At 38.9% G+C, this 16,741-nt stretch overlaps 2 protein-coding genes across 2 annotated transcripts; one reads left to right on the forward strand and one right to left on the reverse strand.

Annotated features, from left to right (window-relative positions):
• The first annotated feature begins 69 nt into the window (after window positions 1–69).
• cep19 (centrosomal protein 19) lies at window positions 70–6,283 on the forward strand. The gene is made up of 3 exons (XM_060941271.1): window positions 70–151; window positions 1,464–1,771; window positions 1,870–6,283. The coding sequence occupies exons 2-3, from the start codon at window positions 1,642–1,644 to the stop codon at window positions 2,220–2,222; spliced, it is 483 nt and encodes a 160-aa protein (XP_060797254.1). The 5' UTR covers window positions 70–151; window positions 1,464–1,641; the 3' UTR covers window positions 2,223–6,283.
• ing5a (inhibitor of growth family, member 5a) lies at window positions 2,774–15,336 on the reverse strand. Its single transcript, XM_060941270.1, has 8 exons — window positions 15,208–15,336; window positions 14,283–14,354; window positions 13,305–13,471; window positions 13,012–13,123; window positions 10,346–10,445; window positions 9,169–9,304; window positions 5,536–5,597; window positions 2,774–4,364 (listed from the first exon to the last, which is right to left on the reverse strand). The coding sequence occupies exons 1-8, from the start codon at window positions 15,242–15,244 to the stop codon at window positions 4,325–4,327; spliced, it is 726 nt and encodes a 241-aa protein (XP_060797253.1). The 5' UTR covers window positions 15,245–15,336; the 3' UTR covers window positions 2,774–4,324.
• Between the last annotated feature and the right edge of the window lie 1,405 nt (window positions 15,337–16,741).

Raw genomic sequence — 16,741 nt, forward strand, 5'->3', positions numbered from 1 at the left:
TTTGACCTTCATCGGCGGCTTATTTCCGTATTCTGTCATGGGTGACCGATAGATGGCGCTAATTCAATAGTTATCGTTACAACCAAGAAGAAGAAGTGTTTTGTTGTTTTCTACGAAATTGCAGTTAAATTACTCTTCATAACACCTACAGGTATGTAAGAGAACAAATAATCCAGCGAAATTTTAATAATTTTGTTTAAGCTAGTTAGCTTTCAGGTGCAGTATCGAGGGTTATTTTAGCTAATGCTAGTGGTTACTCTATTGCTATGGCAACAGCTCGGGAGCTTCCTGTAAACGTTTTCTGCTTTATTTATTAATACAGGCTAATTTATTGCACATGGAGATTTATAACACCATGACGCAAAGTTAAACACAATTTATTGCAAAAAAAAAAAAAAAAGTCTGACCAGAGTAACATGAGTTGGAACTTAGCATAAAATCGAAATTGGATATTTAGGAGACTAATTTCTAAACTGTTGTTTTTTTTTTTTTAAACTCAGTCTACAGCGAATCAATTTATTATTATTATTATGCTGTGTTTTACATATTACACTCAATCTAACGAGCTCAAGAAGCCCAAACTTTTCTTCCAAGACCAGTTAGTGTTTTTGTACACAGTTACATGCAGTTCATATAAACTCAGGGATGTTTATGGGGATAAAAGAAAAGAGACAGGAAATGGGCAGCTATTCTCTGTATACATCCATACATGTCAACCTATACGGAATGTCCGTATTTTATATGGATTTGATTCAATAAACGCAGTATACGGGCGTACAAATAAAGTTATACGGATTCTTTAAAAAAAAAACTTCAATATTTATTTAGAGCTATAATCAATTCCCACGATGATAAAAGAGCTCATAACATTTACAAACGTACTGTACACCACAGAAAGCACACACAGCCAGTAAAGAGTCTTATGAAATCGCGCATTATCTTGTGGTAGCGAGACTTCGTTCCACTTTTGATCATGCGCACACCGCATTGCGAGAATCCCGCCAACCGGGAAGTAACATTTTGTTTGAAATGCGTATTTCCACCTGAGCGACTTTCAATAACGACTGAAAAGATTCTGAATGGGCACTCCGGCAAGATCAACACAGACACTTGCTGTGACATGCAGCCTAGTGAGGTATTGTTGCAGACTGCAAAAAAAAGCCGTCATGGAATACAATTCAGAACATTAGAGTGACACTGTGTTTTTGTCAAACATTGCTTTGTATTCATTCTGAAGGTTTATTGTTATTAATATTGAATAAAAAGTAACTGGGATATATCATTGTTAATTATCATTCAAATTTTAGGTAAATTATTTTAATTTGCATCTTATACGGATTTTGGAGGTTGGTTATACAGGTTTGATTGACCAAAGGTTGACATGTATGTACATCAGACTTGGAGTGATATTCTGTTCACGAACGAGCTAACACTGATTTAAATTGAGATTTCTTTCCTTCTAGGTAAAAGTTCAGAGCTAACTTTCTTTATGTGAAAGCATCTCAGGGAGATTTGGGGGCCTTAATAATTAATTACATTTGACCAAGAGACTGCAATGATGCCAGCTGCTGAAAAGAACAACAACTCTCATCCTCCAGGTGACAAGAAAACTAGTATCAAGTGCTAGACATAGCCTACATCATGCCTATAATAGCCAAACGATGTGGGATTAAGTTTGACCCCCCTTCAGTCATCCTCATCTATGAAAATGAACATACAAACAAGTTGCGTAAAAGAGTAATGCCAGTGAGGAGCTTTTCACAATACTCAGGTAACAAACTGATTGATTATCTTTCTTGTATTTGCATACATGAAGTGATTCATCTAGATTAAAAATGAAAATGTCTTTCTTTTGGCTCACTCTTCCAGACTGCAGCAGGGCTGCAGAGACACTGAAGCATCATCCCCGTCATGGACGTTACCTGGACTCGGTGTCACTGGAGCAGCTGGTGAGGTTATACACGGTGTTCCGGGATCACCTGCGAGGTCTCAGTGTGGAGGAAAGTCTAAGAGAACAGCATCGCTCTCATGCACTTGAGGAAGATCTCAACAAGCTCAGTGATGAAGAGCTGAACCGCCGCAAAGCGCAAATGGACGTGCTGTTCGAGCTCAACCGGCGCCGCAAAGACGACCCAGACTTTGTGTACGACCTCGAGGTGAAGTTTCCTGAAAACAGCGTACGGGAAACCTGCAGTTGGGACCAGTCAGATGAAGAGGTTTGAAGACCAGGTAGTTGCTGCCTCACGGCTCCAGGGACCCCGGTTCCATCCTGATCTCAGGTTACTCTGTGTGAAGTTTCTCGATGTTCTCCCTATATCTGTGTGGGTTTCCTCCCAAAACATGCCAGTAGGTGCATAGGCTGTTGTCATGTATAAATAATGTAAATATTTTTTTACATTTAAACCAACATCTTAATATCTATTCCATATAGCTATGTTAAATATCTGAATAGATATCACAGTAGAATAAAACTAGATGATTTGTCATACTTAAGATTTCGAACGACAGCTAGTGAACTTGTGTTTTGTCAGTGTATAGCTGTAGGCAGGGTCATGGAAAAAAATAAAATAAAATCCATATCTTGCAGTAAAATGAGACACTTCAGTTAGTACAACAGCAGTGTGTACATCAGTGCCAAGCCACTAAATCACACGTTGATTCTTTTGTGCCAGCTATTTTAAAAACTTTTTTAAAGGCCATATTTTATTTTTCCTAGTGAATAACATTAACAGATGGGGTATTTCTACAAAAAAAAGCCAGTCAAAAGCACAGGAACAGCAGCACATACATTTAATAAATCCAGATTTTATGAAGATGCAAAGAAGTGCCTCAAACCCTACAAAACACAACACAGGTGTAATAGCCCTAACCCAGAAACTTATTTTCCCAATTAGATTTTTAGTTCAGTTTAAAAAAAAAAAATCATGCTGCAGACAATTTTCACACTTTGACCAGCATGTGGACTGCAGGGATGTAATCAAACACCTCTGTTTAGGGTTACTTTAAACACATTTATAAAGTATCTCATAGGAGTATTGATTTCAGGATCTTAATTTATGATGAGCATACAAACATCACAAATAACCCAGCAAAGATCTCATCTCATTATCTCTAGCCGCTTTATCCTGTTCTACAGGGTCGCAGGCAAGCTGGAGCCTATCCCAGCTGACTACGGGCGAAAGGCGGGGTACACCCTGGACAAGTCGCCAGGTCATCACAGGGCTGACACATAGACAACCATTCACACCTACGGTCAATTTAGAGTCACCAGTTAACCTAACCTGCATGTCTTTGGACTGTGGGGGAAACCGGAGCACCTGGAGGAAACCTACGGGGAGAACATGCAAACTCTGCACAGAAAGGCCCTCGCCGGCCACGGGGCTCAAACCCGGCCCTTCTTGCTGTGAGGCGACAGCGCTAACCACCACACCACCGTGCCGCCCCTACCCAGCAAAGATGACTTGCATTTCAGTTAAAAAAACACTTTATGGATTCTTTTTTGATCCTCTTATTTCCTTGAGGAGTGAGTTCACCCACTATAGGAGACACGCATTTTTAGACTATTCTTAATGAACAAAACGACATAGCAGGGCAGCTGATCTGAAACCTGACCCGTCCTCTGAGATACTTCTGACAACACAGGCCTTGGTTGTAGTGCTCAAGAAAATGAATTCTGGGTTTGTTTGTTGTTTTTTTAAAGTGCATCAAAGCTGGTGGAGGAAATGTCTGATTCTGCCAAAGCAGTAGCTGATAGCACGCACGCGCATACACACACAATGCAGATGAGCTGTTGTTCATCTGGATGGATTTTACAGAAGTAGTCACATCATAATTTGAGAGCAAGTAAATTTTCTTTTCCTCTAAAGATACAACATCCAGCAGGACAGCACATGGCATCTATATTTTGAACATAAATCCTCATCACTTGCTGTGAAAATTGTGAGGCATTAACCATTTCAGCACAGAAATAGGCTAAATGAAGTTGCAAGAGCAATGAATTTGGTGCTTTAATTTCATATAGCAAGAAATCCTATGCTGCTAATTCAGTAGACCTGTGTACATATACACATGTAAGCTTCCACTTTCCATAGAAAATAAAATAGATACCAGATTACTTGCATTACAATATTCAACTTTTTTGAATTAACAAAAGACATTTCAAGTACATTAAAAAATAAAGGTTTTGTTTCATTGTGACCCTCTTTTCCTTTACCATAGTCATATAGAAAGTGATATATATACTGTACATAATATCCTATTTTACCACAGACAAAATACATATACATATGCATACAGTTACGTATAAAAGTCATAGTTAGAAATCTTATTTTTTCTTCCGATCCTGGGTGCACCGTGGACAAAACCTAGAGAATGAAAAATCATACATTAGTATCCTTGACTTGCAAGTGACATCAAAGCAAAATAGAAACCCAGCTTTTAGCTCTGCCATATCTGTGTGTTGTATATGGTTGTGGTCATAAACAGTACTCCTGACTGTGGCACGTGCCGATTTTTTTTTAGAATCCCATCCGTGATTCGGAAAGAGGGTGAGGAAACTCTGAGGCTTAGTACGGAGAGGAGACGAGGGGGATCAGGACACCTTGTCCAATAGTTAAGACATTTTGTCCAAAGCCTTTTTCATATGCACTATCAATTATTTTATATTTCAGGTATTCATGAACAAAAGCCCCGTGAGAGCGCTGCTCAGTACCTAAAGATTTAATATGATCCAGCCGGCTTTAAAAATTAATAACTCGGCCAACGGAGCTCACAGTGAATCCAAATTTTACAGGCACCTCCCTCTAAGCCTCCCCCTTGGAAAGAGCATGGTCTCGGGTCGGTAGGCCCGTGCCTTGGCCTGGGATTCGCGAATGAAGCCTCCGCGAGAGCACTGCTTGAAGCCTAAAAATTTAATATGATCCAGCCAGAAACAGAGACATGCAAGCGAGCAGCCTGTAATGACAAGGGAGTTAACTCATCCCAGGTTCAGCAAGTGGCACGGGCCGACATGGTTACCCCCAAGTACGCTCTTTAGTGTTGAAGCGCACATACCATGGCACTCATTTGCTTTACAAAAATGTGTTTTGTTTCGGTCAAATTCCATCGAGAATTCCTTTTTTCTAACAAACAAATACCTGAAATATAAAATAATTGATAGTGGGTATGAAAATGGCTTTGGACTAAATGTCTTAACTGTTGGACAAAAAGGCATTGGACAAAATGACCTGTATTCGTACTCGATGGTCGTTAGAAGCGTCTTATCTTCAGAAAAGTCTGACTTTTTAAAATAACATGGGTCAAAACCACACATCCATAATCACTCAAATTGTGGCAATACTGAGAAAATTCAGCATCGCTTACAGACACGCTTTCAGCGGCTGCCATCTTAGTTGCTTTGTATATCCACCACCATGGCGGACACTTATGACGTAGCACATTTTGATCACATGGTTGCAAGTCATCTCTTATACTTTAACCATTTTTAAATGTTGAATCTGATGTATTCAAAACTTTGGCATTTCAACAGATACGTACCATTTTCCTTTGGGCTTTGTTGAGAGATCCACACATGCAAAGTGAAACCACTCAATTGGACACTGTTAAAAAATAAAGTATTTAAGAAAGTTGAGTAAATTGTGCTTGAGAAATAAATACTGATTGTATCCTACTACTAAGTAATAAAACACTTGGGACCTTCTGATATAGGAAATTAATCAAAGACAGGGTGGTGCGATGTGGCCCAATGCAAAGCAGTTCCAAAGAGTTACCGTTCCCACCTAAAAGATGGTTAGTTTTCTATAACAGCATGTCCCAACATGGTTTATTCCTATTAGACTACAACAATTTGCCAATGATTACAATTTTTAATTTCTTAATCAATAGCACATTATGCATTTCATCCATTTATAGTTGGGGAAAGTTTGTGAAACACATTAGTTCCTGTTCTCTTCCACACCAGTGTCCCTCTTCTCCTTTTTTGAAAGGTTAACATTTTTTTTTAAAAACGCAGCTTGTCAACTTACTGAGGAGCCGCACTTTGTAAACAACTCTGTCCTGAAGGACATTTCCGTCACGGTCAGAAAACTTCCATAAATGTTGAATAAATGTCTCCTTGTGGAAAATGCTGCCATAACAAGTATACGTTTTCTGTTGTTAAATAACATTTTTACCTTAGATTATGTACAACCCCAAATCAGAAAAAGTTGAAGTTATGTTGAAATTGAAATTAAAACTGAAAACAATGATTTGTAAATAATCTTTGATCCGTCTTGCACTCAAAACAACACAGCAGCATATTATTTCATGTTTTAACTCATGGATTTTGTTTTTCAAAACAAACCAATTTCAGTTTTGATTCTTGCAACACATTTCAACATAAACATTTACCATTTTGTAATGTCATTCCTTCTCACAACACTTCAAAGATGTTTAGGGACTGAAGACACAAAGTGATGAAACGTTTCCGGTGTTATTTTGTCCCATTATTCCTTCAAGCAGGTCTGGGATACTTTACAGTTTATCATACTGCGTATTCAGAAATCTAGGGTTAACCCTAGTTCCAGAAGTACGGTAAAGTGTAAAACAACCCACGCCTTAAGGTGTGCAACGGTACAGGGTCGTTGTCATAGTTTTCATTTAATAATTCGCTACATATTCTCTTTTGGGGACAGACACCCTCTTGTTCCACAGCCATGCCTTTGTAATGTGTACAGAATGCGGTTTTGCATCGTCTTCTTGAAATATCCCTGGAAAAGAAGTCATCTTAAAAGCAGCATATGTTGCTCCAAAATGTCGATGTATTTTTCTGCAATAATGCTGCCATCACAGAAGTGTCAGTTACCTTTGCCAAGGGCACTGACAACCTCATACCATCAGGGATGTGAGTGACAAATTTTAAAAAAAGAGGAAAATTTTTAGCCTCAACAGACGATCCCGAAGGGGTCGTCACGACAACTTCGTTGTCGTGGGGAGGGTATGGGAGGGTGCGCCCTCCCATTGGTGGGGGTCTGGGGGGTCTCCCCCACGAAAATTTTTGTAAAAAGGACTAAAAATGGTGACATTTTAAGCACATAAAATGTAAAATTTCTAACATAATACACCTGCAGAAAGTCAAGTTTCAAGCTGGTGTTAGGTTTGGATGTATGCTCCACCAAAAAAATTTGGAATATTTTCAGACAATTTCATTAAAGTTCCTGCATTTGTGCAGTTAAATCCATCATATTTAAGTCTTTACAATTTTCTAACAGTAACTGGGTAGGACGGGCTTATTTTATTTTTATTTTATTTTGTTTTATTTTTCTGCTATGTGGGGGATAAAACACGAAAAATTGGAATGGTTGGAGCAGACTCTGGTTTCAGAGGCATGACGCTAAATTACCAGTGTAAAAAAAAATGTTTATGGTGGGTCAATTTTTTTTGGTTCGGGCTGTAATGATTATGAGGAACAAGAATATAATTTTATGTGGCCTTACATAACTAGCAATAAAATTTAAACCCTGCCACCAGTTCATAGTACATGTACTTACTCTCTTCAATCAGACCTAACACCTGAAAAATTAATGGCTAAATAAAATTCCACACTTTGTGAAGTTTATACTTGCAATATAATTTCAGATTAAACCTAATCATTGTTCAAATGTATCTGTAAATATTAAATGTGCTAGTGATAAATTAGATTGGAATTATCACATTATTTTCAGAGAACTAAAAATTTAATTCAAAAAGTAACAGTGAAGGTAATGTTTTTAATACGTAGGATAAAACATTATTATTATTATTATTTATTATTATTATTGATGCCTACCTGGCAATGCATAGTTAGTCTTCTGAATCTCAACTCGACTCCTGTGTTTTTCGCTTTTCACGTGTCCACTGAGAGTCACAAATCCACGCCGTCCATAGTTCAGTTCACAGCAACACAATTTGCAATGTGCGATTCCTTTCTTGTTGAGTTTTTCAAAAACCAAACTAAAAACACTTCCATCGGGAGCTCTGCGCTCTAACCAGTCCCAACGCCACTTATTTTCAATGCCAGAATCTATTTTCGTGACATCGGACTTCACAGACAACGCCGCCATTTTCATTCATACTCGTAGCAGTGCATGTACAATAGCGACTCCTCTCCACACAGCGATAATGATCAGATCGCTGTAAGGAGCTTTCGTCACTTCCGCTTAGTAAAATCCGGAAAAGTTTCGCGCCAGACTTTACCGAATATTATTATTATTTTTTTTTTAATTTTAGAAAACGCGGAAAACGATTTTTTTACGCGGAAAGGCAATTTGAAAAACGCGGATTTCTGCGGAAACGCGGAGATTTCACATCCGTGACCATGACTGAAATTCCTCCAGTTTCCTTGAATTGTTTAATCATATTATGCATCATAAAAGGATGAAATATCCAAATCCCTTCCTATCTTTATTCGAGAAACACTGTTTTTAAACATTTCAATTATTTTTTCATGCATATGTTGATAAATTGGAGATTCTCAGCCCATCTTTGCTCCTCAAAGACTAGGCCTTTCCTGGATACTGATTTTGTACCAAATCATGATTACAATCACCTGTTGATATCACCCGTTTCAAATCACATCATTACTTAATTGTTTTACCTCATTACTCGCCCTAAACTGTCCCCATTACAACTTTTTTTGAAATGTGTTGCAGGCCTGAAACACAGGAATGGATGCAGGTTAACAAATGAAATGAATTTGACCAGGAAAAAAAAATCTTGGGTTCATACTGTCTGCAATGAAATACAAGTCAAAGTAAATTTAGAAATCACCGTTTTCTTTTTTTTTTTTAATTTGCTGTCCTAACTTTTCCTGACTTGGGGTTGTAGATTTTCTGTGAGGGAGTTGTTACTAAAGAAACAATAACTTCAAGAATGAGTGCCTTAACACTGTATAAACCTATCATTTGAGATTAGAGCTGGAACTGCTGTCAGAGATGCCGTTATAGAAAATCAAGCAACACCTGATCAGTCAGGATCGTAAATTCAACAATGATTTAAATAGTATGTGTGTTCATGGGAATAATATCCTGAATCTGTGGAAAAATATTACTTTTGCCATGAAAGCTAGGTGCGGTCTTATGTAGAGCCAAGTCTTTTTATAAATGATAACAGGAGAACAAAAAAATGAATTAAATAATAATAAATGAGGCATACATCAGGGTTGTCACACCCAATCATTTCTCCATACGACACTTGATGGCACAAACAGTATGTGGGCTCATTGGGGTCCACTGGCATGTCCAAGACATCTGATGGGTGCACTGGTAACAGGGACTCCTGGAAATCAGGACTAGAAAAATACAGAAAAGAAAAGCCATAATAAGATTCTGCAATTATACTGGTGAAATAACAAAAGGATTACTAAAGGGGAACTGAAGTCATTTTTAAACTTGCTTTATTTCTTAATTGTGTTATTCAATTACGTTTTCGGTTTTATTAACCTTATATCATGACTCGTATTGGTATATTATATTACACTTATCTGCCTTTTCGGTTTTTAGCCATGTTGAATGTAGTTCGTTTGGTCCACACAAGACTTGTGCGAGACTTCAAACGTGAAGTGTCAGCGCTGCCATTTTGAAAACTGTTTACACACTGGCCAGATCGCAATATCATTCCAATTTAGATTAATTTCAAGATTTGCCCGCTTCGTCAGTGATGGAGATTATTCCATACGACTTCGAACCAACGTGGAGTAGAGAAGAGTTGGAAAGACGACAGGATAAGGACTAGTCCGTCGCACTGGTATTTATGTCATTACTGTCGCACAATTAAACATGCCAGATCAGGCGGCTGGTGGGTTTTCAAAATAATAAATACATGCATGTATCTTTGTGAAAAATACATATTATACTGAGCACATTTCCCACATAATCCACACTAAGGTTTCGGACAGCACTACAAAATGGCGTCCCCACTATATAGTGCCCTATATAGTGAGTAGGGAGCGATTTCGGACACAGGGAAACTTCCGGCTTGATTACGTCAGCATTCGAAGGAGGGCACGTGTCTTTTGACAATGGTGGCAGATGTTGGTCAATTTGATTTCCACTGTATGTTTTACTTCCGTCCTATGATGTCTTGCACAGGTCTCAGCGAATCTCGTTTATGGCCATCGCTTTGACACATGGACTAATATTACATAGCATATTTCAAACACTCATAACTTGCTATAGCAGTGACAAAATAGCGATCAGAAATGCATTCCTACATTTTATAAAATGAGAACTAGAATTTATTAAAAAAAAAAAATCAACCTTCAGTTCCCCTTTAATGCTAACAGAAAAACATACTTTATGTGCTACAGATAATGAATAATAAATTCTCAAACCTGTTTTTCATTTTTTTCTTTCGCGGCGAGTCATCATCTGAGCATTTTCTTCCTCTACCTTTGGATCCTCGCTTATCCTTAAGCCCTCTGCCACCTCCTTCTACCAAAAAAAAAAATATATATCCCTTTAGGTCAGGGGAGACAAACACAGTGGGGCTGATAAATGTTCTAATCCATGCCGCAAAAAATAATTTAAAATCCTTGTAAGAAAAAGACCTAGTATCTCTTATTCCACGAGGGGGCAAAATGGAGAGGGCCATAAACTCTGCTACTAACAAAACGTGCTACTGGTAACACATACTAATCAAGTGTTCGTTGAGTGTAACACTATACTAATCCTGGTTAGGGGCTCCCTTTACTCTCAAAACAACTTCAATTCTACGTGGCATGGATTCCACAAGATGTTGGAAACATTCCTTTGAGATTCTGGTCCATGCTGACAGGATTACATCATACAATTCCTGCAGATTTTTTTTAGGTGAATAGCAGCATGAACAATCTCCCATTCTACTGGATTCAGATCTGGTGACTGGAAAGCCCACTGAACTCATCGTCATGTTCATGAAACCAGTTTGAGACAACTTTTGCTTTGTGTCATGGTGCATTATCATGCTGGAAGTAGCCATTAGAAGATGGTGCATTGTGGCCATGAAGGGACACACATAGCAACAACACTCAAATAGTCTGTGGCATTCAAGCAATGATTGTTATTAACAGGCCCAAAGTGTGTCAAGAAAACATTCCCCACACCACCTCCACCAGCCTGGACTGCTGACACAATGCAGGTTGGGTCCATGGATTCATACTATTTGTGCCAAATTCTGACCCTACTATTTGTCTCAGCAGAAATTTATATTCATCAGACCAGCCTACGTTTTCCAGTCTTCAACTGTCCAGTTTTGGTGAGCCTGTACCCACTGCAGCCTCAGCTTTCTGTTCTTGGCTGACAGGAGTCTTCTGCTGTTGTAGCCCATCCACCTCAAGGTTCAATGTGTTGTGCACTCCGAGATACTTTTCTGCTCAACACAATTGTACAGAGTGGTTATCGGAGTTACTGTAGCCTTTCTATCAGCTCAAGGCAGCCTCGCCATTCTCAGTTGACCGTCCTCATCAACAAGTTGCTTCCGTCAACTGACTGGATGATGTTTTTTTTTAATTGCACCGTTCTGAGTAAACTCTAGAGATTCTTGTGCATGAAAATCCCAGAAGATCAGCAGTTACAGAAATACTCAAACCAACATGCCACACCATGGTCAAAATCACCAAGATCACATTTTTTTCCCCTCATTCTGATGGTTGATGTGAATATTATCTGAAGTAGATAGAAAGAATATCTGCATGATGTTATGTATTGCACTTCTGCCACAGGATTGGCTGATCTGATAAATAAATGGGTAGGCTTGCAGTGTTCCTAATAAAGTGCTCAGTGAGCGTATTTCACTTCCAGGGTGTAACACTGCAAAATGTGGAAAAGTTCTAGGGGATGAATACTTATGCAGGACACCGGTCTATTTGTGTTTTGTGGGTGATGTACTGTATGTTCAATCTTTTTCTACGTTCACATTCAGATAAAAATCACAAACGAACACAAGGAGTTATGTTACTGGTCACTAAACCGATTAATGTGTTTGTATAAATGTAATGTCGTCCAATACACAGTATGATTGCGACACCCCTGATTTAGATATTAAAAGATTCATATTAGGATTTGGTTTATGTACTTAAATCATATGAATAAGGCTGTAAAAATAACCAGGCTTCAACAATACTGCCTCAGACTGAGACAAAATGAGAGTATTTTCTTCTTGCATAGCATTATTCAGTTCCAAACCTTCAGTAACCTTGTCATTTGTGGCTGAAGAAATGCATGACATAGAGGCTGGCTCAGACAAATGAAAATCACAAAGCCTCTCTCATTAAATCATTCTTTACAAAAAAAAAACTGCTGCGTCTGGATGAACAGTAAACTCTGTGCAGATAGCCAATGTGTCAGCCAACAGTTCAGCTAAAAATAAAAATTTTCCACTTATCCCTAATGTAGTCGATCAGCCAAGACGTGCTAAATGTCTAAAGCTTGCTTCTTTAGTAGCCTCAAACCCTGTCCAGCATTCCCAAGATTTGCTGATGAAACACTTTTCCATAAAGTGACAAATGAACATTAAACTGGAATCACTTGCTCCCTTAAAAATTTGTTGCTGGAGTTGTAATCTCATTTGTGAATTTTGACTTGTTTTGCCATTTTTAAAACACTATATACAGATTATATTACTGAAAAAACAATGTCTTTTTGAGCAGCGAGTGATTTAGACAAGCAGTCTGTGTGACGCTAAACTGGAAGCTGTAAGCTTCCCTTGCTCTTTAGAAACACTGATCATATACTAATGAAGCAAACTTTCACGCCACAGGCACCGAGGCTGATTTGTGTTAAGAGAACACTGTTTTGGCTGATCTACTTCCTTTAAACTCCAAAGCAATTTCACCACAGATCGAAATGGAGTTATTTGTATTTGAGGCAGTGACTTAAGTCATTCCCACTTCATCAAGACTTTCCAGATGATTTGAAAAATCCTATTCACATCCCCGAAACAGGAAAGCTGGGTCTAGTTGGGGTGGAGAGGTCACATCATTTCCAGAAAATCATTCTCACTGCTGTTCTAAAATCTTACTTTTTAGTGCTCTACTCTCAGGACTCTCAAAACCACTGACATCCAGCTTCTCTTTTAGCTCGTTCTCAAAGCGGGCCAGGTCTGCATCCAGCCTTCGGATGTGCTTGTCAACCTAGAAAGCATTGAGAATCCAGAAAGAGTTGTTTTTTTTTAAGCACGTGCTGAGATTTTAAAAGGAAAAACCTTACTATGTTAACAAATTTGATCAAATCAAATACAGTGCATTTTTTTAGTTTGGAGGTACATTGAGTTTTTTTTTTTTTAATGGGGAAAATGGTTATACACTCACGAACCATTTCATATGTCTGCATGGCAAGCTGCACTTTGTCATCACTGTATTCTTTACATTTGCTGTAGGCACTCTGAATCTTCTGCAGATGCTCCACCCTCTGCTCAGACGCCAGGTTACGGACATTCGTGATGTATTCTTCAGCGAGTTTATCAATCTCTCCCTTCTTTTCTACCAAGTTGTAGGGAACCATGGATTCAAAAACCACACAGCAACAAATTTGGTTCATACACAAACATTTTGAAAGAATCTGACTGGCTGATTCAGCACCATACCTATAATCGATCAACAAGTTATTTTACTGAGAGACTGAGAAAGTAAAAAGCTACCAGATTAAAATCTCATTGCTAATCAATTACATATGCCTCTTTTCCACCAAATCAGTTCCAGGGCTGGTTCGGGGCCAGTGCTGGTGCTGGTTCACAACTCATTCAACTTGCGAGCCAGCTGAGAACCAGTTTGCTTTTCCATCGCTCGCGGTGCTAAGGGAAGCCACGTCATTACGTCGCTGTATACGTCAGTTACGTCGTTGTATACATCATGTCGCTACGTTTGCATAAACCTTGGCGCGAATATCGAAGCAAAAACAACACGGAAGAAGCAGCAGCAACAACAACAACAACAATAATAATAATAATGGACGACTTTGCGTTTGTACAGCTGCGGCTTCTCGTCGCTTAAAAATGGTGATCTTTCGCGGTCTTGTTATTGTTGTTTGTCTTAACAACTCCGCCCCCCCGCTGATATAAGCGGTTCTTTTCTCTGGCCCAGCAGAGAGTTGGTGCTAGCCTGGAACCGGTTTTTCTGGCCCCAGAGCCAGTTCTTTGTCAGTGGAAACAGAAAACCCGGTTCCAAACTAAGCACTGGCCCCGAACCAGCCCTGGAACTGCTTTGGTGGAAAAGGGGCAATAGTGTCTCCCTATGTAAATCTAATCCGGAATGGTAATATATGAAGATTGAGTGAACATGAACCCTTACTTACCCTCTGTCCTATTGTCCAGCTCCCGCATCAGGGTGAAGTTCCTCTGTAGTTCACATGGCAAATTTTCAATACCTGGAACACATTATGAGGGTTTGGGGGGGTTTTTTTTGGACAATAATAGCACAGTGAAAACTGTTTCTATCCTGCATACAGTGTGTAACTTGAGAGTTTCTCAGTCCTAGCTCTGGTGTTCACAGACACCAGAATATCACATTTTCAGTGTTTATATATCTACATGTATATATATTTATTAATTTAACTAATGAGGGGTTTGTTGATGAGCTGGTGAGTCAGAGCTCACTAAAATAAAGTTTAAAATAAGAAACAGGACTGGGAAACAATGGTGTGGCGCACCAATCAAGAACCGTACTGTAAAATCAGGCATAAACGTGAACTCATCGGCGCAGCAGCACAGCTGTTGTGTTTACAGCTGACTTAACCAGATAGTTGGAAGTTGGCCAATTGTAAAATGTTGCTGGCTGTAATGATACAAACTCTTCTTTGATTAAAATAATAAAATGAAATAATTTGCATTACTTGAGCGGCAGCTTAGCTATGTTTATATTCCAGCCAGATAGCTAGCTAGCTAGCAAACACTACAAAACTTTCACATTAGCTAACTCGCTAGCTGCAAAGCTAAGACGCTATACAATTACGTTAGCTAACAGTTTGTCAGCTCGTGTGTAACTGATTATGCGAAAATAATAATATATTTAGAAACATTTACCACCTCAACAGATATTTCAATATCACCAGGCCAGCCTTACAGTTAGCTTAGCTTTAGCTCGCTTGCGCCGACTGCGATACCAAGCCACCAAAAGCCCTCATGAGCACCAGATGTTTTTTCCCTCTCTCTAAAAAAAGAAAAACACAGATTCTGACACCAACTTAACGAAACGAAACGAACCGAACCGCGTATACTCACTGTCAAGGTAGTGTTCGAGGTATATCGCCGTCGCCATTATTATCAACCTTCAAGTTGAAAACGTAGTTTGTTTGGTCTTTTTTTTCTGTCAGTACCAACGCGCATGAAGTAGCACAACATTGGTATAAGATTAATTATTCATGAAGCTCTTTATTTTTATTGGACAAGAAGCTTCTGCTTTGTATACTTGCCTCTGATTGGATATTATTTGGGCTTGGCTTATTTCTTATACATTAAGGTAAAAAAAAAATCCAATGGTGACTATTAGGTACATATGGAGCCCCGAAAATCCCAAAAAGGTGATTTTTTTTAAATCTTGTGCGCACAAAATTATAGTATACTGTAGGTATAATATAGTGACTGTATCTCATCACATTTTCAGCCCCACTTCTATCTCAGTAGAAAGACTAGACCAGCATAGAATCACCACAGATATCTCAGATATTACACAGTTGCATAAGATATGATGTTTATCTTCGAGTAGTGAATGTATCACGAGTTAACAAAGCGAAGAAGTGAAATTATTTTTTTCGTGGTCCAAATCCTGCGCTCTGATTGGCTGGCGAGTGGGTCCATATCCTACGGTACGGACCTCTGGCGACTCGCTCGTTCACAACAACAAACAGTAGCAATTTTTGTCAACATTTATTTTCGCATTTATCAGGAGAATAGCATTAATTTTACATCATGGATAGTGATAACGACAGTGTTCACAGCGAAAGTAAGTTTTACTACCCTGAGGAAGAAGAAATAAAAGAAACATTTCAGGATAAAGCTAAAAACCTCTAACTTGCGAACGCCAAGCAAAAACATGGCTGAATCCTGAATGACTCAATTTTGTATAAATAGGGGACTACATCGGTGGCAAAATGTATTTTTTTTCCTGCTATGGAAGTGCACTTGTATACCGAGGAGGAAGCAATTTGCATTACAGCCGTGAATGAGGATTCAAAATGGCGGCTCGCCTCGGTTTTCCCTTTCGGGCGCTCTCGTTTTCTGTTAGAATTTGGTAAAGAAAAAATAACTATATTATTTACCAGCTTAAGGTCGGTCTGTATGGTGAAATACTGTGACCTCGACCTTGAATACTGACCTCGGCCCAGAGGGCCTCGCTCAGTACTTTCAAGACCTCGGTCACGGTATTTCACCATACGGACCTCCCAGCTGGTAAATAACACACACACACACACACACACATTTTTTTTTTTTCAACACAAGAAGATAAACTTCACATCTTCATGCAACCATGTAATGTTCTTTATACGATATGGGAACAACCACAAAAAAAAAAGGTTCGCCATTTTGACAAGGCACAGCTTTTTGAAATACACCAACACGCTGGCTGTCTGAAAGCAAGTGTTACCGATTTTAATTTGTTTTTCATTTAATATATAATAAAATTAAGGTTTTAAACAGTTTTCAGTAGGGTGGCATGGTGGTGTAGTAGTTAGCACTCTCGCCTCACAGCAAGAAGGTTCTGGGTTTGAGTCCAGTGGCTAATGGGGGCCTTTCTGTGTGGAGTTTGCATGTTGTC

The sequence above is a fragment of the Neoarius graeffei genome, chromosome 15, assembly GCF_027579695.1.
Source record: "Neoarius graeffei isolate fNeoGra1 chromosome 15, fNeoGra1.pri, whole genome shotgun sequence".
NCBI classification, from domain to species: Eukaryota; Metazoa; Chordata; class Actinopteri; order Siluriformes; family Ariidae; genus Neoarius; species Neoarius graeffei.